Source organism: Podarcis melisellensis (assembly GCF_964234715.1).
Source record: "Podarcis melisellensis genome assembly, chromosome: 5".
In the NCBI taxonomy this organism is placed as follows: Eukaryota; Metazoa; Chordata; class Lepidosauria; order Squamata; family Lacertidae; genus Podarcis; species Podarcis melisellensis.
Window position 1 is genome coordinate 42,596,042 of NC_138537.1, and position 26,963 is coordinate 42,623,004.

Here is a 26,963-nt window from a genome sequence, read left to right on the forward strand (position 1 = left end):
TGTCCCTTTCAAAGGGCAATCTTGCTCAGTACTTTGCATAGGGCTTTGCAGGCACTGTGGGTCAACTGATTGGGGGTGTTTGCAAACCTCCTTTTGGAGCCAAGATTTTTCCCTGTCCCATGCCTGACGCCATATACGGCAGGTATAGGGCAGGTGGCTGTGGCTTGGTCTGCAGGCAGGAGGTTACCCACGCCTGCTGTAACAAAGTCTGTTCAGCTTGTTTTGTGGAAGGTCTCATTTCAAACCCCATCCAGACTGTGGTTTGCAGCGCTAACCATAATGCAGAACCCAGGCCATGATTTGAACTTTAAAAATTATACAGGCAAGCTGCTTCTGTACAGCCAGTCCTCCAGTCCTTGACTGCAGTGGCTTCTGAAGGTGGAACCATGGCCATAACTAGTTCAAAACCCATAGTTTGACAATTTTAACACCTCATGGTACCATACGTAAGCTTTCTAGTGTGATATCAGAATTGGTTTAAGGCATAGTAATCAGAATGGCAGTCAATTTTAGATCATGATTTCTTTCAGAATCTCATAAATCGTGATATTCTAGTGAGGGAAATGTTGAAGATGTGTGCATATAGGCAGTTAGGTTTTAGAAAATTAAGTATCCCACAATTGTATACATGTCTGTATGTATGCATGACTCCCATATGAGCTGGTGTAGGCTTTGCAGCCTTAGCCTGGTTTCATGTTGTGCTTCCCACTCCTGCCTACAAGCAATAAGAAAATCCAGATTTGGCAGGGTGTGTATTGGGGAAAGGAGGGAATGGAACCTCCTTCCTATGGTTTGGTAACCAGAACAAAGCACGTTTGTTAAACTGATACAGTTATATAATTTCCATTAGTCTCTTTTCATTCAATTATAGCTATGAAATCACTATAAATATGCCTTGAAATTGTTACTTATACATTCTATCTATCGGTTTCCTGACCTTTATGTCTACTCCTAGGGCAACTCATAAATGATGATAAAACAATGATGGATAAAGATTAACAAGTTAAAACAGCAGAATGATAAAAGCAATTCAGATTGGTTTTAAGGGGAAGGGCTGTAACTCAGTAGTAGACCATCTCTTTTGCATGTAGAAGGCCTTAAGTTCAATCCCTGGCATCTCCTGGTAGCACTTGGAAGGACACCTGTCTAAAATTTTGGTGAGCCACGGCCAGTCAGTGTAGACAGAACTGAGCTACATGGGACAATGGGCATCTTCCTATGTTCCTTGAGCTATGTTCCTAGATGCTGTTTTAAAAGTCTGGGGAAATGAAAAAAGTATTTACGTAATGTAAAATATGCGCAAAGTTTACCTCCCTGGCAGGTACATTCCAAAGGTGGGGAAAGGCTTCTGAAGAAGTCAATCATAAGCTAGTCCCCAGGTCCTAAGCTGTACAGGGGTTTAATAGTAAGCATCAATACTGAAGGTACCAAGTAAATCCAGTCAGCTGATGTGAAGTGACAGCCATCTTGAAATTACCTGCTCATGTGATTTAATATGAAGTAAAACTAATTGCCTTATTTGTGACAGCTTGGTTACTTTTATTGTTTGGAATCTTATTATAATTACTACTATTATAATATATTTATTTATTCCTCGCCTTTTTCATTGTTGGGACTCAAGGCAGCTTACAGATAAAAAGTAGGAACTGATAAAAAAGAAGAATAAATCATTAAAATATAATTAGACCTTGATAGAATTAAAACTGCCTACATTGATGAAATCTGTTTAAAATTTTTATGATAACAATATGTACACTGCATGTAACTGAGTAAAGCTTTAACATTACAGTGGTACCTCGAGTTACAAATGCCTCAGGTTACAAACGCTTCAGGTTACAAACTCCACTAACCTGGAAGAGTTACCTTGAGTTGAGAACTTTGCCCCAGGATGAGAACGGAAATGGTGTGACGGCGGCGCAGCAGCAGCAAGAGGCCCCATTAGCGAAAGCACACCTCTAGTTAAGAACAGTTTCAGGTTAAGAACAGACCTCTGGAACGAATTAAGTTCATAACTAGAGGTACCACTGTATTTAAGCTCATGTCCTTTTAAAAAAAATAACCCATGTTGCCAGTTTTAAAATGCTAGCTCAGAAAAATGCTGAGTCGATTTAAGATGGCTAAATAGTGGTATCTTTTAATCCCTGCAGTTACTGCAATACAAGCACCACCAGGTGGCGTGATGCTTCTGGTGAGAACTGGGGGTGAGAGTCTGAGCCCCTGTTCTGGTTAACTCTGTAGCTGCACAAAATGCAATGTGCTTGAAGTTCCACTTCTAGTCCTAAAAATCCATGACCATCACAAAAAACACAGTGGTAACCGGACCCAAAGTTGGTTAGCTTGGGCAAGGTAGTAGCCATCTGTCCCTTCATACCATATCCTGTGGAGATCACTTCAGAAACCTTGCAGTGCCTTTTCTCTTTTAGAGGAATTTCTAAAGTCAGGAATGGGATGATTGTGTGCTGAGAACTGTACAAGAGCCTAACTAACATTCATAGCTGTGGAATTGAAGGACAACCAAGATTCACCAGAGAACTGGGTAAAGTCGTTCCAAAAGAATAACTGTGTTTTGCAATAAGTAAAGGAAGATGCAGAACAAGGTGTGACTGTTCTTGTAGAAAGCTTAGGCCTTAGAGACGTCACTGATACAATCTCCTTGCTGTGGCAGGCCCTTGCACCCAAAGTGGTAATGGGAAATTATGGTGCAGGACCAAATAGCCCTTTTAGGTGAAACAAAGCTCTGTTTATCTTAGTGTCTTTAAAGCTATCTCCTCATCTAATCAAGGTAACTATGTAGAAAGGTCAAAGGCCTTCAGTACATTGAACAGTCGTAAAGATTGTGTAAAAGAAAAGATCTGAAAGTGCAGAAGCCTGGGGGCAAAGCTATTCTGTTTATTAATTCTGCCCTGGGAGATGAAAAGGTTGTTTTTTTTAAATGATTATACACCAAATAAATGAACAGGTTCAGCTGCATATTGTTAATCTCTTGCTGCAGATAGCAGTGTCATGTTTGGGAATATACATTCAGGAAGCACACTTTCCACAGATTAGGGTGGTTTTTTTTGTTCTCCCCTTCCTTTCCTAAGTTTAAATTTGTGAGGAATGTTCTCATCTCTCCCTCCATTTTAAGTGTTCTTGTGATGCAGAGCTGGGGGCATTATGCTCTGCTGGGATTTATGTTACAAGATACCAGTCCATATTAGCCTTTTCTTCTTCTTTTAAAAACACTTTTCTACCTTTCCTCATGGATTACACATGACTCATGTGGGACTGAGTTGGAGTTAGGCAAGAGTTAAGTTTTTCCAAACTGCAAAGTATTGCAACCAAGAAATCCATGGCCTCCCCAGGAAAAGAGGAGGAAGAGAATCAACAGAGAAAATAAAACACACATAGCCGGGAAGGCAGGTGCACTCCCTCTTCACCCCTGTGCACTTACATTCTTGATCTATTAGAGCCGAAACCCTACTGACTCTGATAAATAACAAAGAAATCCTCTTGAGTATATGCAGTTTCTCATTTTAAATGTACTTAACTCATGGCACCATCATGACTGCAGGAATAGCATTGTGTTTCCTTCTGCTGCCCTGGTGCTAAGCGCTTTTACTTGTGAGAAAACATTATTTATATTTTTAAAGTAAAAGTACAGTCATACCTCGGGTTACTGTTGCTTCAGGTTGTGTGTTTTCGGGTTGTGCACTGCACCGAACGCGGAAGTACCGGAATGGGTTACTTCCGGGTTTCGGCAGTCGTGCATGCACAGAAGCGTTGAATTGCAACCCACGCGTGCGCAGACACGGCGCTGCAGGTTGCGATCGCTGCGGGTTGCGAATGTGCCTCCTGCACAGATCACGTTTGCAACCCAAGCGTCCACTGTACTAAACTGAACATCTGTAATGTTGTGCATAGATTGGAAACTGTGTGTGTGGTTCAGTGGTGGTGTGATCCTGACACTACTAGGGTGGTTCTGAGTTGCTGTTATGCATGACTGAAGAAAAGACACTTGAAATGTGCCAAGGCACTCATATCTAAGGGGAGGGTCTTCACTTCAAGGATGCCAATAATAACTATTTTTTTAATTGTTTCACAAAATACCCAGTGTCTTGACTTCTGTCCTTTGAACTGCTCCTGAGTGAAGAAAGCCTTTGGTTCATACACAAGGATTTCAGAAAGGTCTGAAAGATGTCAGTTATTTGGGGACTTAGATGTTGCTGTTCCTCCAGTCAATGACTGTCAGAGTGGCTTACAATAGATTTAACATATTTAAATTTGTGTGTGCATATGTGTAAAGAAAATTCCATTTTTTTTATTCCTGCTGTGTTGTAACAGCTGTCAGAACACACAGATATGAAGTAGGTAAAGCTTTTCCTATGCACACTTAGTAGGAGCAAGTGTCGTTGAATTCATTGAGACTTTCTTCTGAGTAGATATGTATAGGGTGTACTGTCAGACGTCTTTTTTCTGGTTCTAGCTGTCTTATTCCTCTCTTAGTCTGCTGCATTTAGCTTGACTCTTAGTCTGCTAACTTTTGGTTATCCCTGTTCTTGTATCTGATAAAGTAGGTACATGCCTCCAAAAGCTCATAGCATGCTGAATTTATCTGTCCTTAAGATGACAGATGCTTCTCTGTATTTTGCATTACCATCCTGTAATGGCAATTTTTCTTGAATTGTTGCTTTTCCCTTCCCAGTATTTGGCTCAGTTTAGGCACTGATAATAATCACTGAACTAAACTAAAGCTGTGAGCATAAGGTTGTTGTTAATGGGATTGCAATTCCTTTGGTCCCAGATGTTTCAGTCTGCGCTGGTCTATCTCTCATATATGAACCAGTCTGTGCTAGACACTCTCTATAATGAGTGTTGCATGGTGGGTATGTATGTATGAGACATGGGTACCTCTTAATTTAGAATGCTGTTCAACCAGGAGCATAGAAAACTGCTATACTGATGGACACTGGCACTAGATGGATGCAGTATTGAATATATTGGCTTGTTTACTGTTTCCCTAACCATTGAAATAATGAAGGCTAATGTGTAAAATGTGACCATGACTCTCAGTATCTTGGAGGGGCTCTCATTTGTATGTGAGGCTACTGCACTGAAAGGAGGAGTGGACCTAGAGTCTCGTGGTTTAAATTGACAGGCACGTGTGTCCCCTGGCATCATAAGACGGGCAAGACCTTTTCATGAAGCTGTGTTGCCTTTGCTGAGTCACTAAGCTAACCCATGATAACCCATGACTTTCCTTCTTCCCACTACAGTCTGTGAATCCTTATATAGTGAAGCTGTCCATCATAGATGATGAGACCACCCTCAATGTGAGTATGATGGATTAAGTGCTGTGAGTATTGCACATTATCCAGAGGACTAGGAATACAACAAGGAGCTGAACTGAATTATTTTTGTTTTAATCCCAAGACATTTTCAGAAGCTCTGATTTCCATGATCATGACTGAAGTATTCCACAGTGTATGAGAGAGGAATAAATCTATGATATAAGTAATGCAATAAAATATTTAATGAAGAAAGAAAAAAATCTTTGAATGAGAAATTAATGGGATCTGTAGCAATGTGGAGACTCCACATGTTTTTCCTGCCAAAGGGTGTGGTCCTAATTTGGGGACATAGCTTTTGCCTCCACCTATAGAACTGGTAATACAGAATTTTAGTTCCATTATTTTCATATCTTGCCTTTCTTCCAGAGTACCCAAGGCAGCATACATAGCTCTCTTCCCACCATAATTTTATACCTTCAGCAACCTGTAAAATAAATTAAGCCCGGGGGGGGGGGGAAGTGCTGTTGCCCCCCAGTGAGCTTCAAGGTTGCATAGTGATTTGAACCTGGGCCTTCCAGTCCTAATCTGATATTCTTACCACTGCAAAAGACTGGCTTACTTGAAATGAGTCTTACATCGAGAGGGACATGCAGTATGACCTTGTCAGATAATGACAGAAGCCTGATCCCTGTAGCTTATATGGATCTAGTGCTATAAATTATTGGGGGTAATTTGGAGAATAAGCTTTTGGGGGGCAAAGGGCTCTGCTCTGCACTTGCTGTGTGGCTGTAACTGTAGGGAGTAGAACTCAACATCTTGCTCTGTTTTTACAGGGAATGGGTCTTGTAGTTGCTCAGGCTTTATCAGAATACAACCGGTAAGTCAAGTTAAGGCATATCTTTTTTTTTTACAGCAGCAAAAGCAGTTAACATCCCCTTCTGAGAAAACTTGCTGATGTGCCTGTCAGCTGCTTGCTTCGGCTGCCTGAAAATGTCTAGCTCTTTGAGAAGTTGTATTCCTGCTGTCATTCCAATCAGTAAATCTGTTTTTGGCCTTGTGTAGTAGAGGTTTGGTTTCACAGGGGAACTGCCAGGATTACATTTACTTTCTGTGTGAGTGTCTGGAAGCGGTTGGAGGATGGATGGCGGCTAACAGATTGAGGTTGAATCCTGACAAGACAGAAGTACTGTTTTTGGGGGACAGGAGGCGGGCAGGTGTGGAGGATTCCCTGGTCCTGAATGGGGTAACTGTGCCCCTGCAGGACCAGGTGCGCAGCCTGGGAGTCATTTTGGACTCACAGCTGTCCATGGAGGCACAGGTCAAATCTGTATCCAGGGCAGCTGTTTACCAGCTCCATCTGGTACGTAGGCTGAGACCCTATCTGCCTGCGGACTGTCTTGCCAGAGTGGTACATGCTCTGGTTATCTCCCGCTTGGACTACTGCAATGCACTCTATGTGGGGCTACCTTTGAAGGTGACCCGGAAACTACAACTAATCCTGAACGCGGCAGCTAGACTGGTGACTGGGAGCGGCCGCCAAGACCACATAACACCGGTCTTGAAAGACCTACATTGGCTCCCAGTACGTTTCCGAGCACAATTCAAAGTGTTGGTGCTGACCTTTAAAGCCCTAAATGGCCTCGGTCCAGTATATCTGAAGGAGCGTCTCCTCCCCCATCGTTCTGCCCGGACACTGAGGTCCAGCTCCGAGGGCCTTCTGGCGGTTCCCTCACTGCGAGAGGCCAAGTTGCAGGGAACCAGGCAGAGGGCCTTCTTGGTGGTGGCGCCCGCCCTGTGGAATGCCCTCCCACCGGATGTCAAGGCGATGGACAACTACTTGACATTCAGAAGACATCTGAAGGCAGCCCTGTTCAGGGAAGTTTTTAATATGTGACATTTTAGTGTATTTTTCATTTCTGTTGGAAGCCGCCCAGAGTGGCTGGGGAAACCCAGCCAGATGGGCGGGGTACAAATAAATTATTATTATTATTATTATTATTATTATTATTATTATTATTATTATTATTATTATTATTATTATTATTTCTTCTTCCTTTAATTGCCATTGGCTGTACCTTTTTGTGAACTGTCTGCAACATCTTCTGCTCCACCACTGATAGAAGGCTAAGTGAATTGCTGTGTATTGCTTCTGACAGAAAATCTATTTTGGTTATAGGACTTTTGAAATAAACAAATATCTAACCATATAGAAATGATTAGAGTGGATCAGCTTTGTTATTCACCTCATCTAATGTCCACATATGAGCTCTGATGTAGGATCAGTTACTTAGAATAATATAATTGTAGAGTTGGAAGGCACCCTTTGAAAATAGGAAGTGGGCGAAAGCTGACTATTCCTCTTTTCTTTAAATACTGTTAAGAATTTGAGTCAAATCTTTTTTGCACACCTAGGTTGGCAGCATCATGGCTTGATCTATCTGTTGCTGTCCTCTTTTTTTAGGCAGTATAAAGACAAGGAAGAAGAACACCAGAGTGGCTTTTTCTCAGCGTTGACTAACATGGTAAGGGGGGTGTGTGTGTGTGTTTGCTGTGCCAGGGGCCCAGTCCAATGCTTGTAAAAGAAAATGAAAATGATTTTCTTATATATGCTACATTAGGCTATGACTCTGGTTCCCCTGAAAATATATAGTGCCCATTTTACTTTAAGAATTGTGTGCCTGCTCAGCTTGAGGGAAAATTTCTATAGATCCTAATGCTGTGCAATATTGCTTATTTCCACAGGTGGGCAGCATGTTCATAGCTGATGCAGATGAGAAAATCTCCGTTCAGTAAGTGCACCCAGCAGATAGCAATTTGCTGTTTTGATTGAGGAGTATAAAATGCTATCCATTGCTGACATTTAACTTAAAAATATAAAGCAAGAGAAATATAACTCTAGCTCAACAGCCAGTACTAGAGATGGCAGCAGGCAGTCTGGTACATGAGTGAATTAGCAGAAGCTTTAGTCAGATGGTTAGGGTATAGCATTTCTATTCTTACGCACTGAAACTGGAATGGAAATGGGGGCAAATAGGAAGGAGGAGTTACCATACATGGCATTTGGATATCCATGTTTTTGAGCAGATACAAGTAAATTATTTGGCACTGATGACCACATCAGAAATTTTGCCACAGTCAAGCAAACAAAAACATTGTTTATGCCTGCAACCTTCTGGGGCCATACCTACCCTATGTGCTTCAAGTTGACCAATTGGTTGTAGATGCTATGATCTTTCCTTTGTCCTTAATATTCCTTCCTTCCTATTTGGGGCTGGGGATAACTAGAGCAGGGTGCTACATGTGAAGTGCAATAAATAAATGTTAAGTGCTGCAATAAATTGGGGTGGACGACTACATTTGTATAAAGTAAAAGTTACCTTCTATCAATGCATATGGGGTATGTGTAGATTTTTGCTAGGTGTCTAGTGGGTTTGGAAGTCTGGGGGTGGGGCGTGGAATACCCTGCAGGGACCCAGCTTTTTTTTCTTTTAAAAATAATTTTCATTAAAGATTTCTTAGATTACAAAAATACATTTTTCCAAGTTGTGTTTTCTACAGATCAGTTACATTTGTTGTGATACATTAGTGTTGCATGCAGTATTAGACTGGGAAGAAAAGCGGGGAGGGGGGGAATGGTGTGTGGGGTGGGGTGGCGATGCTTCTATTATTCTACTTATTGTATGTGTGTGGTTTTGTGTCAGCGTCACTTGTGTGGGTTCTCTTTCTATTCACTTGTTATGCTTCCTTCTTGGTAATAGAGGTTGGTTGTCTTTGGTTGGCTGTAGTGAGATTTGTTTATGTGTGTGAGGGGGTGGGTTTTTGAGGGACCCAGCTTTCTAATATAAATATGTCTTTGTTTATCATTCTGGGTATCCAAAGTTGCTGGGTAGTAAGGGCGGGGGAAGTGACCCATTATTTTACACTCATTTACTGCAGCACATCTTTTTCTCTTTTTGTAGAACCAATGAGGCTATCCTTTTGGCTCTTTATGAAGCTGTTCACTTGAACCGAAACTTCATCACTGTGTTGGCACAGGTGGGATGAAATTCCTTTTTCTGGATTGGAATGCAAACTAAAATAGCTTCAGCATGCTGGAGATAGCTGTGCCAATGGACCTTGGAGCTCTTCCTGCCTTTTGTCAGATGTGGTGTTCTGCCACAATGGTTTGTTCACTTGGTGGTCTGCCACAAGAAGCAGGCTTTCTTCTGAATTTGATGGCTTAGGGAACAAACGCACAGTGCTTATTTGTTTCTTTCTGTTATGCCCCCCCCCCCCAATCTGAGTACTGTATGGACTCTGAGCCCTGAGGGTGAGATTCAGACTAGTTTGTTACTGAAAGCAAGTTTGTTACTGAAGCAAGATGTGATAGGTCCCTGGCGACTACCAAGTGAGGAAGGATGCTTCAAGCTAGTTTAAAACTGGAGGATTGTTTGTGCAGTATTTGCATACCAAATGGCTCTTCTTTTATCCTAGTCTTCCTCAGGTTAAGTGTACATTGGTGGGAATCAACACTCTGCAGGCAAGGATAGCTAGTCCTGAAACAAGAAAGCTTTAGCTCAGTTGGGCCTGGGAAGGCAGAAATTGCTTTGGTCCCCTAGATTTAAGGGTATTAAATTGTTCTGAGTCAAAAACTGCTCTATACTTTTTTCCTACTTATAAGGTCTTCTGAATGTTGCTTTCAATCTCTGGCCATTCTTTTTTATTTAATCAACCAGTAGTAAAAAGCCTTCTGCCCTCTCACCTGATTTAAAGGTTACTGGCATGGCTGTGGCATTTCCAGTCATCACTGCTCCTTGGTTTGTGCTCTTGTAATCTTCTCTAGACCTGCATATGTTTTGGCTTCTGCATGTTGGCTTTTGTGAAAAGCTGAGTTTTAATTTTTCTGCTTGTGCAGTTCTTGCAGGATTGGCTTCTGTTCTGGAGTGCAGTAAATGTAGTGGTGTTTTATTTAATTAAGTTTGCATCAATTGGGTGCGTCTGAGTGTGTTAGCATACAGAACAGGGCTACTTTTCATGTGTGTTTGCTGACATTGGAACCACAGCTAAAATTTGTGTAATTCATATGTGTTTAAGTTGTTTTGCTCATATTGTATATGTGCACAGGCTGGAGACTATAGAGCAGAGGTAAACAGGGAGGATATATGTTGGTCTAGTAGATTTTTTTGTCAAGCTATTGGGGAGTTGTTGTACCATGCACAAAATTACATTGATAGATGTGTTTTAGAAATGAGGTGCCAGAAATGAGGTGCTAGGTGGTGCTGTTATCCCTTAGCTGGCTCGGGAGTTATAAAACCTTATTATAGCAGCATGCAATCGTTTTATTGCATGGAAATAGAGTTGCTTGCCTGTAATATTTTCAATGGGCTGTATGTTTCAAAGCTTGCCCCAGAGATGGCTTTCTGAAATTGGGTCTACAACCATTGGCGATGTGCTCTCTTACAAAACGGGCTGGTAAGAGCCCATTAATAAACCAGACTTTCTAGATCTCTGCCATGGCAGACCCCTATGTGAACTTCCATGAAACATTGTGCAGTTAAAAGCAGATTGGTAGTTCTAGAACACATTTCAAATCATTGCTCTGCTTTTTGCCGAGAGAACATTTGAAGATGCATTGATACAAAAGGCGTACTCTGAAACAGACTTCATTACTTCACTGTTGGATATGAAATAGAATAGTATGAAACCTTGCCTGTTCTCCTGAATGCCAGTGATACAAATGGAACCCTATGGAGAATAAAGTTAAATCAGAAATTAGATTGGGGGGGAGGGGGCTGCTGGCTGAGATGAAATGCAGAGAAGAACTAGTAGAAGAAGGCAGGGGAAATCTGTAACTACATTATTATTTATGTAGCTCTGTCCTCTGGAAGCACCTGGGTTAAGCAGCTGGGTGGCAACGTGATGCATTGACTTGCTCTTTAAGGAGAAATACATTAAGATAAGAACTATAAGGACAGGAGGAAAATGCTGCTTCAGCAGCAAGTCTCTGTATTTTGGAGGGTGTGAGAAAGAGAACGTCCCCCAAATGGTGCTGTCAATTCAATTGTTACAAAATAGTGAAAGGCTGAATGGGGACACTTTCCAAGTTTTTCTATTACAAACACCAATTCACAGATTTCTGTAGGTATTGTAGGTCTCATCAGGTTTATCAACAATTCTGAGCTAGGAATGAGGGTGCAGCAAACCAAACTTACGTAGTACGGTATGGGCCACGTGGAACAGAACTGATCTACATGTGTTTGGTTCCTAGAGTCATCCTGAAATTGGTTTGGTGACCATGCCAGTAAGCCCAACGACTCCGACAACTCCAGTCACTCCTCTTGGGACCACACCACCTTCTTCTGACGGTGAGCTCTTCTACATATGCTCCAGTTGCCTGCATCTTGATGTGTTTATACCCTGGGAAACATAGCAATTGTCCTCACTTTGTCCAGAGAAAACTTAAGCTTTTGTAGTTCAAAGCCAAGGTTTTCAATGCATCTGAAACCCCACCAAGTGTAAGAATGAATCACAGCATGATGGCTTCATGTGGCTGGATCATAAACTGACCCCAAATGAGATTTCCCCTGAATCTGTTTTTATGATGTGGGAAGGCAGCTGTCCTTGGTAAACAGGAGGACAATACACAGTTGCATGGGCAAAGTTGTGGGTAGTTATCCTGGGGAAAATAGCATCAATTGTGTATACTGGACCTCACGGTTTCCCTGTGTATGTGTGTGTGCTGACTTCTTTATGCGTCACAGATGGTTTAATGGCAGAATGTGAAGGGCTTGAATAGAGCTCAGTTTGTAGGCATCTCTGGGTGAGAGCAGTGTGTGTTACCCTCTTGTTGCTGCTATTCAGGTCACTCCGATATCCTAGCAGAAGAGCATTCTTCTCTGGGAGGATAAATTCTTCTTGGTTGCCATGGATATCAAAAGCCTCCGCTTAAAAAAAAATCATGTCTTCTACCTCTGCATATGTATTCCATATGATGCTGAGGGTTGGGAGCTGCTTAGGCTTTCTTTCAAATTGTTCACTGCAAATGTATCCGCCCACACACTTTTTTTAAAATATACAGCAGGCAGAATTTGTGCTTACCTTCATCTCTCTCTGTCTTTCACAGACGGCTGCAGACAGGCATAGTGAGCGCCGCCTTCCTACTGCTGGGAGGTTGATTAACAATAGTAGAGTAATTTTAATCTTGACCTGCATCACAACCGTTAAAGGTCTTTCTCACTGTTGCTTTTTATTTCTCCTTTGTCCTTTTAGTAATCATGAGCATGAATTTGCTTTGCTCCCAAGATTTCTGTCTCATTCTTTTTTAAAAAATTTTTTAAGCATGCCAGGATTACTCCACCTCCTCAGGCCTTGCAATTTAGTAATCATTGACTCACAATTGGCAGTATACTACTTCAAAGTGGAAGGTCACTTTTCCTTTTGGTTTGCCTCAAAAGGATTTTGTTAAGCCCCCCAGCCCATGTAGTTCTGGGTTCTTTACCAGCAACTGGAGTTTGCAAACAGGCTTACAGTCCGAAACCACTTCCTCTGCATCTTGCTTGTGACATGGACTAAATACCATTTTCAAATTTTTTTTAAAATTAAAAACCCACGCTTTCTTTCATGAAAGGGTCAAGGCTGCAGGGGTTGAGCTATGATAAATAGTAACTTTCTACACAGTGATTTAAAAAGAAAAGAAAAGAGAAGAAAAGAAAAGAAAAGAAAATGACCTACCTTTCCCTGCTTTTGCGTGAACTGTGTCTAAGGTGACTGTCACCATGGTTATCCTAAGTGCTGATTTTGCTGGCTACTGTTAAATATTCATTCACGGTGTGCATCATAGCAGCTCCAGAAGGATCCATTATAGTTGTTGAATACATATTAGTTAAATCACTGAGTGGATTAGTGCTGCTATGGGGAGGTTGTATAGTTCTGATGGTAGAGGGAACAGCTGAGCTGAGGGCCCTGTTAGCAGTGAGCTGAGAACAGCTTTCTTGCCTGTTAAATGTAGAGGAATGACCTACTGGACAAGTTACATAACTGGGCTGACCTCTCTGAAACTGTCATATTCTCATGATTTCTCTTTGGGTGTCCCAGAAGTGAAGGCAGCAAGACATGTGTTGGGCTGGCAATACATATTGCTTGGCCATTATGTTACAAGGCTTTGATGGGGAACTTGTGGATGTCCAAATATTGTTGGACTCCCATCATTTATAACTGTCCTGGCTTGGACTGATGGGGAGTTCAATATCTGCTGGGGCCACAAGTCCTCCTTCCCTGTTTGAAGGGCTTAAGTGTTCTTGTTTTTGTTTAAATCCAGCAGTGCTAGAAATGCCTCCACTCCAGAAAAGGCACATAAGACTTTGCAGTACTGGTGATCATTAAATGGAAGGGAAAGGCTAATGGACATCCAAGCCTTGCAATGCTGTTAATGACCAAAGAAATGCACATCCTTCCTGGAAGCAGCAGAGATGTGGGGGGAGGAAGCTGCTGTATCGAGCTTGAACTGAAGCTTGACATCAGGGTTCTTGTCCCATACTTAGATGGCAACCTTTTGAGCAGTAGTGGAAAAGTATGTACGGATATTGCAAGGAAGAGAATGGAGAAGTATGCAAATCCCAGAGAACAGAGTTCAGTCCTTCTCTTTTTCTTGTTCCTTCTCCTTCCCTCAGTGATTTGGCCCTTTCTCTCTCCTCCGCTTCCTCTCAAAGGGAGCTGAAAAGTTGATGCGGATCCCAATCCCTCCCTCCTCCCCCCCCCCCATCAAAAGGAGCCGTGCAGCTGATTCGGATCCCAGTCTCGCCTGCCTCCCTTCCCCCCTGTCAAAGGGAGTCACGCAGCTGATGCAGATCCCAATTGTGCCTGCCCCCCCCCCCCCGTTGTCAGAGGGATCCAGTGCCAGGGCCGCTGCTGCAGCCGGGCCGGGTGGCAAGCGATCAGGCAAGGAATGTCACCGCCCCCTGCCCCCACGAGCAGGCCGTGGCGGCAGGATCCAGTGCTTGGGGGGGCGGCGGCAACATTCCTTGCCCGCTTTATTTAATCCTGCGGTTCACCAGGATCACTCCTGTGATCTACTGGTCGATCGCGGTCGACAGGTTGTACATGCATGACGTACAACAACTGGAGAGCTACAGGTTAGCCAAGTGTGAGTTAGGGCCATGCCTGCAGAATAGGATATTAAGCAGGGTGGCAAAAGCACTACAAAAATGTGCTTTTATTGGAGTATTTCCTGTGGCGTTGGTTGTGGATGGTCTTACCACATTGCGGAAGTGGGGAGTTGAACCAATGAACGTTATTTTTTATTGACATCAGGATTGGCAGTGGTACTGCCTGGGACTATAGAAAGTTATGAACAGAAATACCTGTAAGACTGGATGTTTCCATAACAGAGGCATCCTCTTTACCTCCACTGGGAGAGCTTTCGAAACTTTGTGCTGGTGATTAGCAAATCTTATCTGACCTTTCCTAGTTATAAGCACCGTGGAGCTGCCTCTGGATGCCGACGTGCAGACCAGCAACCTGCTGATAACTTTCTTAAAGTACAGCTCCATTGTAATGCAGGACACCAAAGGTAAGCATTTGTGTTGACACAGCTTTACATTTCAGAAATTTGCTGGAGGGTGGGGGGGAAAGGGGATGTTGCTAGTTGGTCTGTATACAAAAATCTACCTGGAATCCCCGTGGAGATAAAAGTGGTTCACGCTGAGAGAATGAGCTGGTTTCTCATTGCCAGATGGCAATTACTGGATACTAGGGAGCCCTGGTGCTGAAGGGAGGGAAACCAAATATAGAATAAGAAAAACTGTAGTTCATAACCACCGGAGGAGTCTCAGCATGCCCTCCCTATGAGGCAAAGCGCATCCAGTTTTCAGCTATATCGAGGGAGGCGGCAGAGGCTTCAATGCATAGAGTATGGCATTTCTAAGAGTGCCCAAGAGGAGCAGTGCAAAACAGAGCTCTGGATGAACCTGTGCATCATATTTCCTGACTGGCAAAGGTAGCTTGATGTGGGCTGGTGAAGGAAGGCTCTGCTGAGTGGGCAAGAAGCTTTGACTTTCTTCATAAAGTGAGTGATAATTGGGTCGTGCATGGATTTAGGTAGTCTGCCTACATCATGGTTTCATAAATCACAGTGCCTTGTACGTTGGCATGTTTTCTTACCTCTGTATTTTAACCTTTTGCAGGCCATTTGTGGCATTAGCCTACTACATTTTGCTTAGCGTCCCATTTTTGGCAACATGCAAAAATAATAATAAGAGAGAATTGTAGCTATTCCTTACCTCCCACCCTTGACTAGAGTCATTTGGTCCCTTTTAAATTTCCATTACAGTTTATGTAGCTTAGTGTGAAGACATTAAGCAGCACAATGCAAATTTTTGCTATAATTCCTTTGTAACATCCTGCAACAGCAGTTTTAGCTGGGCCTGGGTTCTTTTAAATTCAACAAAATGTATCTTCTGAGGAGACAATTAAATTGACTCCCCGCTTTAAAAATATTGGAGATTACTTTTAAATTCTTTCTCTGTTCAGTTTTTTAAGCAGAGCGTAACTAGTGTTCTAGGTTAATCTTTCTAACATGTAGATGGCTGAAGAATTGAATGCTGTCCGTTAAGGATATTAATTGTTAGCTCCCCTCTACCAATGCTCAGTCTAGTTAACATTTTATGAAAAAATTCCCCTAGTTGTTACTCTCATTTGGGGTTATCTGTTAATGTTTCCTGGTTCTGACTTTTCCTTGTCTTGAGATAGAGGAGAAGAAAGCTCCAGTCAGGTAGCCGCTGCCTGCATAGAAATGGCATGGTAGCAGAACCTCCCTCTCCTTGTCACCTCATCTATTACCTAGGACCAAAGTCGGTATCCATATCGGGGTAGCTGTGTCATTTTTATAATGTACTTATGGCTTATAAGGAGGAGTGAGATGTGCTTATACTAAAGTACTGTTCTGTGCAGCTGCAGATCCATACCCAATGATGTGCTGTTGAACATATTGCATCACTTGCAGTATGAGTAATCTAAAGAGCAAATGCTCAGTATAGAAAAGTAATGCCTGGCATGTAATCCCAAAGGACACACGACTGTGGCCTCTATGTCTTGCAGTGAAAAGATAACAAGGCTCCAGAGTACTGGAGCTCTCTTCTTAAATTGGTAACACACCTGGCCTCAAGGGATGACAATGTTTAAATGTACTTGTGTGCCATTGTCCTTTACATGTACCCACAGAACTGGTTTGGATGTCAGGAAAAGCCATGCTTTATTGTGATGGGAACGAGTTTCAGCAAGTTTTGGGCTTGCATGTGCTCTCTTCCCCTCCTCTTGTGCCATGGCTGCAAAGAGGAGATTAGAAGCTTTTTCGTCCATTTCGATCAATCATAGCTTGTTGTTTCACCTGGATGTGAAAACTGGTTCATTTTAAATAAATATGTATTAAAAACAAGCCAGCTTCATAACCATGGATTATAAGCCACCTTGTTTGAACAATTCTTATTTGAGATTAATCACAGTTTTAGATTTGGACATAATGCAGATTGCAGTTAATCAACAACTTCCAATTTCCTCATTATGGTTGAATCAGAGAAAGACGTAAGATGTGATCTGATAGCTTCCTTTGGCTTGTTCCTGTCATGATAAACGATGGCTTATTGTGATGTCCAAAGCTGCCCACAGTTTTGAGGCTTTCACTTTTATCTTTTTTAAAATGACTCTTTGTCCCTAGTGAGCAGAGTTAACAATTGGATCCATGTCAAGGCTGCCCACCACTCTTCAAGGCTCTTCATTGTTAGCCAGAAAATCCATCTCATTGTACAAGGCTTTACAAGGCCAAAAGAGGATGATAAGAGCTCTGCTAGATCAGAATGAAGGCCCATCTTGTCTACCAAGTGGCCAACGAGATGCCGATGGGAAGCCAGCAAATAGGACTTGAGTGCAACAGCACTTTCACTGCCTATGATTCCCGTGCTATTTTGCTAGAAAAAAGGTTCCAGAACTAGGCGTGATGATAGGGAAGAGAAGAATGATGGGAGTTGTAGTCCAACAACATCTGGAGGGCCACAGGTTACCCAGCCTTAACGATAGGCTCTGGGACAAGAACTATTTCTGTACTAATAGTAAGTCTAGTGGCTGTGTTACATAGAAACAGTGGAAAAGATTAACATCAAAGATGTAAAGAGAGACTATGAAACCAGGATTAATAGCACAAGCTTTATTACAGATCTTTGGAGGTCTTACAGTTTCTTGTCTAGGGTAACAACTTTGAGCGCAGAGCTGAAATGCTACTGATGCCTCACCTCTTGCTCTGCCTTTTCTGCTTCCTGATTCACCTACTGACCCTTTGGCACATCAAGGTATAAGTGGCTCATATCGGACCTGCTGTTTTTCATTTGCAGATGAACACCGGCTCCACAGTGGCAAGCTCTGTCTGATTATCTTGACCTGCATAGCAGAGGTAAGCCCCGCTGCTGGTGTCCTGTATCTCATTTACATATGCATTAGCCTCTAGCCTGTGACCTGGCGCTAAGCCTGCATTCCTAGCCCTCCTTTCTTTAGGAAGTTGAATGATAACTAATGCGGTATTTATAGTTAACCATGTGCTGATGGTCAGCTTCCCAAACAAATCATTCCCTTTTGTACATTACTTTTATTCTGATGCTGAACGTTTGGAGCAGTAAACATGAGAGATCAGTGTGTGTGTGTGTGTGTGTGTGTGTGTGTGTGTGTGTGTGTGTGTACACTTATGTGTGTATGTGTATATACTTCTGCAGAAGGCACTTGACACAGGTCAACTAAGAAGTGATACATGATTACACATTGGTGCTTTCCAGTCTCCTAGAGGAGTCCCATTTTTCTATTGGAAAAAGTATATTTGTTCAAGTGCCAGCTAATAGTTGGGGTTCTGTTCTGTTTTGTTTAGCATTAGAGCAAGACCCTTCTGCCCTACAGCAGCTCATTCTGCATCAATGCTACCCAGAATCTTGGTTTTAAAAGTTTCAAGAGGCCATGAATTCCTATTATTTCCGTTTCATTATTATTTTAAAGTGGTATTTCAGGAGGCCATGAATTCTTATTATTTCCATTTCATTATTATTATTGTTGATTTTAAAAAAGCCTCAGCAATTAGCTACTGTTGATATCACCTAAGCTTACTTGAGAGGAATGTAGGTAGCAGAAGACAGAGTTATTGCCTGCTTTCAACCAGGGTGTGGAATTCAAGGAGAGCAAATTTGTTGCCATACTTGTGTTACATAGAACATGATTTGATTTAGAATTGAAGCTAAAATGAAAGCTGACTGAGGCTGCTGAGCCATCTTCCAGCAGCTCAAGCTGTAATAACTCCAGTGACAACGAGTCCATTGGAATGTCGCCATAAAGCTTTCTATATACATTATTGTAAAGAAGCTTCTTTGTGAATTCTGCAGAGTGCATTACAATTTTCCTGACACTTTCCTGCAAAGATGAACATCAGAAGGAAGCAACAAAATGCATCCAGTTTTTTGTGGGGTTTTTGAGCTGGGCTAGTCATCCATATGGAGAATCTGCATAAAAGCATAATTTAAAAGCACACTTAAAAACATAATAAAAAGACTGATAATTACCAGTAGTTACCTGTATAATATTTACTTGGCAGTTTTGCAAGTGTTACCTTTCATGACTGTGCTAAATTTCATGACTCTAGTGTTTTTTCCTTCCTTAATAGGACCAGTATGCTAATGCTTTTCTGCATGATGACAACATGAATTTTCGAGTAAACCTCCACAGAATGGTGAGTCTCTCTCATTAAGTGCCTTGGTTTACCAGGCTGGGGTGGACTCTTAAATTGGATATCATTCATGCATGGTGATGCTTCCAAATATTTGAAAACCTACTTAATGTGGATTAAACACACTTTAATAATATGTTTAAATAATTGAGATAACTGAACGGAATTTTGAAATGTAATTCTAGTATGTTAGAATATCATAAATTAATTCTGAAAAGACCCATATTAACATAAGGTTTCAAAAATGCACATCTCTCATGGGGTCACTTATGATTTCTATTTAGCTCATGCATAAAATTGTATTTTCTGTCATGGCTCCTTAACTTCAGACACCAATGGTCATAATGTTTATCTTACTATGAAAATCTTTTCTTCCTAACTTGTAGATAAAACATTATAGCCAATGATTGTATGAAAATCTGCTACCTAGCTCAGTATTTTTTCCTCTAGCAGTGATGTGTATGGACATTGTGTTGAAGGACACAATAGGAGGTACGGCCTATCCAAAACCCAGCCTACAGATACCCTGGTCTTTGCTTATAGCCAAATCAGTAAAGTGACCAATGAGACTGTGTGGGATGGGAGAGGGGGAAAGCCATCCCTTTGGGCAGCAGTTTTATTTGGATGGAAAGTATTTGAGATAATGTATCTTGGATGTCCCTGCTCCATGCCACATGACTATTTTATCTCCATGTGTTTTGAAGCCTATGAGACACAGAAAGAAAGCTGCTGACAAGAACCTTCCCTGTCGGCCTCTGGTTTGCGCAGTGCTGGGTAAGTGTACTTACTAGATTTGGTCAGCAGCTATTCCAAAGATCGGTGTGGGGGGGGGAGAGATTTATTTATTTAATTTGTATATCGCCCTTCATTTATAGATCTCAGGGCAGTTCACAACATGAAAATACAAGATAAAAACATAAAATACATAACAACAAAACAAGAACAAAAAACCCAGGCAAACCAATAACCCCCTACTTCCTCCCACAAATACATTTAAAAGGGTATAGGATGTTAATCAGCCAAAGGGCTGGTTGAAGAGAAACGTTTTTGCCTGGTGCCCTAAGGTATATAATGAAGGTGCCAGCCGAACCTCCCTCAGGAGAACATTCCTCAGTACTTTGCCAGCTAGGCATTAATTCTAAAATGTATTTCATTTACCAATATGGCATCTTCTTGCCTCTTCTCTGCCTACCCCTTTACTTACTTTGGGCAAGGAGAAAAATGAGTCTTTATAAATAAATCTTAACAGAAATTGGCTGCAGAGTAATGGAACACATTTGTTCCAAAGAGTTTCAGAAGCTAATGGAATACTGTTTTGCCAACTTTCCTTAGCTGGATAATGCACTAAAATCTAACATATTAGTGCTGCACATAAATAAAATTAACTGCTGATGACTTTAAATAAGAGGCTGGATGAGCCGGTGTGGATAATTGAATATAAGAATTCTTTAGGTTCCGCTCTACTCTACAGTTCTTTGAAAATTGGTAGGAAAGACAGGCAAATATTGGCAAAAGTGTCTGGGTCACCTTGTCCACTCTGGAAAACATTGACAAAAGGCCAGAAATAGAAATTGAATATTTCTGAAACTGTGTGATGCCATTAGACTTTATTGACTCAGTGACACAGGAACAATTTAAGCTATTGAGACCCTGTCAGATTTATTGTGCTTTGGAACATGCTCCATAGATGTAAAGCACCATTTTGTGTTGTATCATTATCTGGTGTAAAATAAATATGGCCCCCTGTCACAGCAAATTTCTGAAACTTGTTTTTTGCGGGAATTTTCCACCAGTGGCGAGATTTGAAATAAGTAGAATTCTAGCCCTTAAAAGTAGCTTTTGATATGGATGATAAGGGGAAAGTTGGACAACTGTTTGAAGGATTTGATGCTTGGGAGTTGAAAGGCATACACAAACATGCCTTTTAAGGCATTCATTTCCCACTAGTATCATCTCAGGTTTTTGGAAAAGAGAATAACCACAGCCAGAACTCTCCATACGGTCCCTTCCCACTGCTCATAATTATAGTGTGTTTTGTCTGCATTGATGTTAGCACTAGGCAGTGCAAGTTCACGATCTGGAAACGAAAACTTAAATTGGTTATAAGTCCAAGGTCTTCGTCATAGTTTTGTCATGATATCTTTATCCTTTCCTTCTAGATCTGATGGTAGAATTTATCATTACACACATGATGAAAGAGTTTCCCATGGATCTTTATGTGTAAGTAACCGTTGACTAAAGCATATTGAGGCATTTATTAACAGGCATAGCTTTTTATTTTATTTTTTAAAAAAACAGAATGATTTCCCTCCCCGAGGTAATTTCAGGAAACTCCCTAAGAGTTGTGCTTTTGTTCAATGTGCCAAGAAATTGAAATTGAAACGAATTCCCATTCGGAGAGTTTTCCTAAATTACTTAATCAACAGAACAAGAGCAAAAATCTTGAGCTGGAAAGTATTTCAAAACACCAGGCAAGTGTGTGAAGCATTGTCCAGGAGAGATGGTGAAACACGGTGCTAATGGCCTATAAAAGGCCAAAAAGGAAAGCGGGGGTGGGCAATGCTTTGATGCCTGTGCATGCAAGAAGCCACTTCATTTTACCTGGCTTATCAGAACCATGTATCATATGTAGCTCTTGAGATGTTCTTTCAAAATTCTTTTGAAGGACTATTTGAATGTCAGCAGCATCTAACCTTTGTGTACTGCGAGAGACTGGGAGATTAATCAAATCATTTATAATGCTTCATTTCCCGCAAATGCATTTGTGCTCGAAACAGTTTACAAAAAAAAGTGTTACTGTGTTGCAATAGGTGAAGAACTCAGAAGTAATTATCTTTCAGCCTCCTGGCAAGTGTGCTGTGCGGTGCTGCGGGTTATTATTTGCAGGTTATCATCCTATCATCTCTGTGAATCCATTGCAGGCGGTCCCTTGGAGATTTGGTACAAGGTGCCATGCCAGATTTATTTCTCAGTAGCGTTTGAATCAGCAGAGTGTATCTCTGGATTAATGCCTGGACTTGGTGGTAGTCTGGGTAAGAAGAAACTGACTTGGTATCCTGGCAAGACAGGCATTGTGATTGGTTAGTTTATGAGTCCAGATAATTGGTCAATTGCCTGCTTTGGACAGAGTTGTGCTCCTCCCAAAGGAGCAGGTTTGTAGTTTGGGGTTACTCTCTTTGTCACCAGAGATGGATCCCAGTGGCCAGGAGACACATTTTCTAGCTTTGGCTGATCAGCCAGCTACAACTGTTCTGGACCAGGGTAGCCTGACAACTGTCAGCCATGTGCTGCCTATATATGGATGTAGCTCTTTGTGGAGTGGCCCTTGAGGTTAAACTGGAAGCTGCAGCTAGTGCAGAAAATGACAGCTCACTTTGGCTGAATATCACCATCATATTAATGGGCTGTTGAAATAATTCCATTGACAGTCCAGTACCTAATTGGCAAAGTTCAAGGTGCTGGCATGGGTGGAAAAAGGCCATATATACAGCTGGGGATGAGGATACTGAAAACACATTTGCATCCTTATATACCCAGCATTCTGAGCCAGTGTAGTGTGGTGGTTGAGTACTGGACTAAGACCTGTTGCAGGGATATAATGGAGTGGGGTGGAACAGGTGCACTACCTTGAGCTCACTGGAGGACAGGTGGGATATAAACACAATAATGAAATAATAATAAATATAACTGATCCCTACATTCTGCAGGAGGGGGAATCCTGAGGATAGCATGTAGTGGCAGCTACCCACTGGAACTCAGACAGGCACCATCTTCATTGTCTTTTTGGTGTCTGTTAAAGACTTCCCTTTTTCAATCAACTTTCTAATAGGAGATCTTTATTCGATGCAATATCTGTATTGAATTCCATATGGTTTTAACTGTGTTTATATATGTACTGATTTGTAATTGTTTTATGCGTGCAATTGGTAGCTATTTTTATATATGCAGTTGTTTTATATATGTTGTTTTTATATTGTGAAATTTTGTATCTGTTTGGTGAGATCACTTTGATATGCCTTTGAGGAAGCAATTCTGAAATTAAATAACAATATCATTTTTATGCAGCTGGCTCTTGAAAATTTGCCAGTGTTCCTGCACTGTATATCACAATTACATGCTGCTTATTTCATTAGGCTTTCCTCTCTGTTTTCTCCAGACGCTGCATTCAAATAGTGCACAAGCTGCTTTGCTACCAGAAGAAATGCAGAGTGAGGCTTCATTACACTTGGAGGGAACTCTGGTCAGGTAATTATTATTATTTGCTTGCTTGCCTCTATTCCAGTACCAGTTTATCCTTCTTGTCCCTTTGCAAGCTTGGTGTTTTGTTGTTCTAGAATCAGAATTACTACAATAACTGAAGTGTGTTGCCCATTGTCCTGTACCTTTTGAAGCATGATTGCACCAGGAAGTATAATTGTGGGGAAGCAAGGAGCAGGAGAAGTAGCTGTTTAAATCAAGCTGTATGAGTGGTTTTCTTTAGGTCGAGCTTCCTCCATATCAGGTGAGAAGTTTCTATATAGGATCTGTTCTAATCGCTGTTAAATTTTAGAGCAGAAATAGGTGTGATCCTAACAAGTAGGTGCTATTTTCCATGTTTGGTTCTCCCTTTTGTCCCTGTAAGTTTCAGACAGATTTACATTAAAGTCATATTGATGTTATATTATGCAATCCCCACTCCTACTCCTCATCATTGGCTACTGCTGTGGATGGAGAAAGGCAGGTAATATTCAGGTTTGCCTGAATATTAAAGAGGGGCAGTGGGGTGAGAACTTTGTGTCAGGCTACTGTGTCCATACTAGCCCTAATCCAAGCATTGTTGCTCTGCCCTGGGAGATTTAAACTGAAATGGGGCATAGCAGTACTTAATAGACAGGCAGTGGACTGACTTTTGCCTCTGGAGGATGAAAAGGATTGAGCTAATCGGTTTGTCTAGCTTCTAATTCTGTCTTCTTGTTCTGTGCCTGGAAGCAGGACCAGCAAGTAATTTTTGAGTACAGCTAACTGTGCCCTCACCATAAAAGTTTCCATGCTTTAATAAAGAAGTTGTTATAGAAATGGTCTAGTCCTATTATATGTCCTGGGAACAATAGCTAATGGCTTGGTTTTTTCAATGAAATTCTTTAGGGAAGGGCAATTGGGAAGCTGCGTTAAATTAAAGCAGAGCTTTGTTAGATGGCTAGCAGTCTTACCTCTATGGCTAACGGCAGCTAGGTGAAAATACTTATCTGATTCTGCCTCAATCAGTTCACATTTCTTTTTGTGACATGTGGCTCCTTTAGGTTTTCTAAAGCAGAGTACAGAGGGTGATATATCTTTTCTCTATTAATGAGTTAGCAATATTTCTGTCGCCCTTGCTTTTGTCAGAGCTGTGGCTGGCACTGAACATTATGAGAGCTTTCCCCCTTCTTTCTCACCCTGATAATGTTTTTTGCTGCCACTTGGTATGAACTTGCATATCACACATTTTGCATTTCTAAGCATTGCTCGGGGAGGGCAGATTTGTGGGGCTGCTGCTTTGGATAGTAGCTATGAAATATGTGTAACATCAAGCTCTGTTCAGTTGCACTTAAAGGCAAGGCTGATTCATATGGTGAAGTACCAAACCATTAGCTAGTGCTTGTCATTCTTGGAATGAATAATAGTCTGATAGTTATCATTTACCCTATAAACACCAGTGGAGCTATATGCCTGGTGTTCATACAGCTTCTAAAAATACTGCTCGGAGGGCATGAAACATGCAATCCTAAAGGCTTCTGATATCCTTTCCTGTTGGCTCTCCAATTTGTTTCCTGCCTTTGCTCAGATCAAAAGCAAGTTCCTCTTGTCAACTGCATTCTGCCAAAACACTGGCTTGTTGCTCCTAAAACTCTTCCTATGTATTTCAACCACCAGATCTGTCTCCTATTGTGTATCTCCATTCTGTTCTTCTACACGCCCACACAAAGTTTGTTCTTCTCTTGCTCCACTTTCTTCTTCCCCTACCTTTCTGTTCTTCCGAAGACTCCCAACAGGGAAACATTGCTCAAGTCATCATAAAGGAAGCACATCAGGGTGGTGAGACTTGCAGCTTTAGTTGCAAGGAAAGCCCTCACAGTGTGCTGCCTTTGTGCTGCATATGCTGATCTAACTTTCTTTAGTTGTATGACAATACAACTAAAGAAAGTTAGATCAGCATATGCAGCACAAAGGTTTCTTGGGGCAAACCCCACATGTTTAGACAGTGGGACATAAGAGCCTCCCATCCAACTTCCTGTTCACTTCGGAAGGCCTAGGCCTTCATGGTTTCATATTCTGGTTTGGAGGGAGTCCTTAAGTCACAGTTTCCTGGTTCAGATGTTCAGAGACTTGCTCAAGAAGCCAAAATAATTTTTCTGAAGGCAGATGTGAAAAGGACAAGGAGCGAACATGCGGGCACAACATTATTTAGCAGATTGAGATTGGGATGACCAAACAAGGCCCAATATATGTCTTGTATGTGTGTGTGTGCTGAACTTGCCCTAGCCTAGGGCATACATGTTGGCATCCCCAACATAATGCATTGTATGTTACGCTGTCCCTGAAGATTGTTTGGAAATGTTAGCTGTCTAGCTGTCCTGTTTTTAATCAGTTAACTGGAACAGATCTTTTCATTGTGAAAAGATCTCTACCTGTTTGCTTACAGGCATAATTCAAAGTGTTAGTGCTTCTGTACAGCCAAAACAGCTTGGACCCGAAGCCCTAAGTCTTTGAAGCAATGTGGTAAAGTGGATGCTTTCAATGGGGAGTGCCCAGTTGCCCCCCAAGCATGCTGGGAAATAGCCTTGGCTAAATGTGGGGAAATTTTGCAATGTTTTCCTGTACAGGATTCTAAGCTTGTACTTTGAAATGGATCACTCAATGTATCCTCACACACCTCTTTTTAACCATTTACTAGTGATTGCCTGAGTACATAAGTGGAAATGGTCAGATCCATCCTCCCACTGAGAGTAGAAAGGGAAGGTATGGAGAGGTAACCTTCCGGCATAAATTAATTATGTCAGATAAGAGATCCATGTATCTCAGAATAATTTATTTCTATTTGAATTTCATTCCTGGATTATGCTGAGTAATCTCTATGCAATATCAGCATATTGTCTTTTATTAGAAAGATGTTAATTTCACCCTATTTTTTGGTATTTGATAATGGTTCACTTTGATGTAGTGTAAGATTTGTTCTGTAACTTTTTGCCTTGTCCTTTTCCTGATGTCCAAACCTACAGTTTGATTTTGTTGTACAAATCTTGTCTTCGTTTGTATGGAGCAACTTCTCTCAATGAAAACAACATTTAAAAAACAAACATTGGGATGAGGGTAATTATTAACTTGTTAATTATGAACCTGTTTGAAATCTGATCTGCTTCAGAGGCCCTTCTTCAGGTGCCCTCCTTGTCAGAAATTAGGTGGATGACAGCTGGGAAGCGAGTCTTTTTAGTAGTAGCTCTCTATCTTTGAAATGCTCGCTCCAGATAAACTCAAGAGACATATAATACTATTTCATTTAGGAACCAGTTTAATACCTTTTTCCTTAACAATAATTTTTTAAAATTATGCTTTGCTATCTACTATTTTTTGCTATGTTTATGTTATCTGTGTTTAATAGTGTTTTTAAAATAATAATAATAATAATAATAATAATAATAATAATAACAATAATAATATTTTTATGTAGTTCTATAATTTTTTACTATTTGAAGGCTTTTAAAAAAAATTCAGAATGCAACATTAACAATTGTGAAGAATAAAAAATATGTCATCATTTTGACTAGCCTGGATAGGGGTGTTCTGATCTGTGGTGGCATGACCTTTACAAAAGCAGAATTTCCACTCTTGCTTTGTTACTCCAGCGCCAAGAACACACATTTTGTATTGTGAGTAGCAAGTGTATTTGTCAGAAAAACGTTGGAATAAAAAATAGAAATCAAAACATATGGAGAAGGCATTGGTGC

The 26,963-nt window shown here is 41.3% G+C and overlaps 1 protein-coding gene across 4 annotated transcripts in view; it reads left to right on the forward strand.

Annotated features, from left to right (window-relative positions):
• ARMH3 (armadillo like helical domain containing 3) overlaps positions 1–26,963 on the forward strand; it is a 127,871-nt gene that overhangs the window by 19,235 nt on the left and 81,673 nt on the right. For all 4 annotated transcript variants that reach the window (XM_081912286.1, XM_081912283.1, XM_081912284.1 and 1 more), the window contains 12 exons: positions 5,256–5,312; positions 6,104–6,147; positions 7,732–7,792; positions 8,013–8,059; positions 9,230–9,305; positions 11,518–11,614; positions 14,716–14,817; positions 17,630–17,688; positions 18,937–19,002; positions 19,704–19,773; positions 21,159–21,219; positions 23,156–23,244. In XM_081912286.1, the coding sequence (XP_081768412.1) occupies positions 5,256–5,312; positions 6,104–6,147; positions 7,732–7,792; positions 8,013–8,059; positions 9,230–9,305; positions 11,518–11,614; positions 14,716–14,817; positions 17,630–17,688; positions 18,937–19,002; positions 19,704–19,773; positions 21,159–21,219; positions 23,156–23,244 (829 nt within the window). The remainder of the gene's footprint in view (positions 1–5,255; positions 5,313–6,103; positions 6,148–7,731; positions 7,793–8,012; positions 8,060–9,229; positions 9,306–11,517; positions 11,615–14,715; positions 14,818–17,629; positions 17,689–18,936; positions 19,003–19,703; positions 19,774–21,158; positions 21,220–23,155; positions 23,245–26,963) is intronic.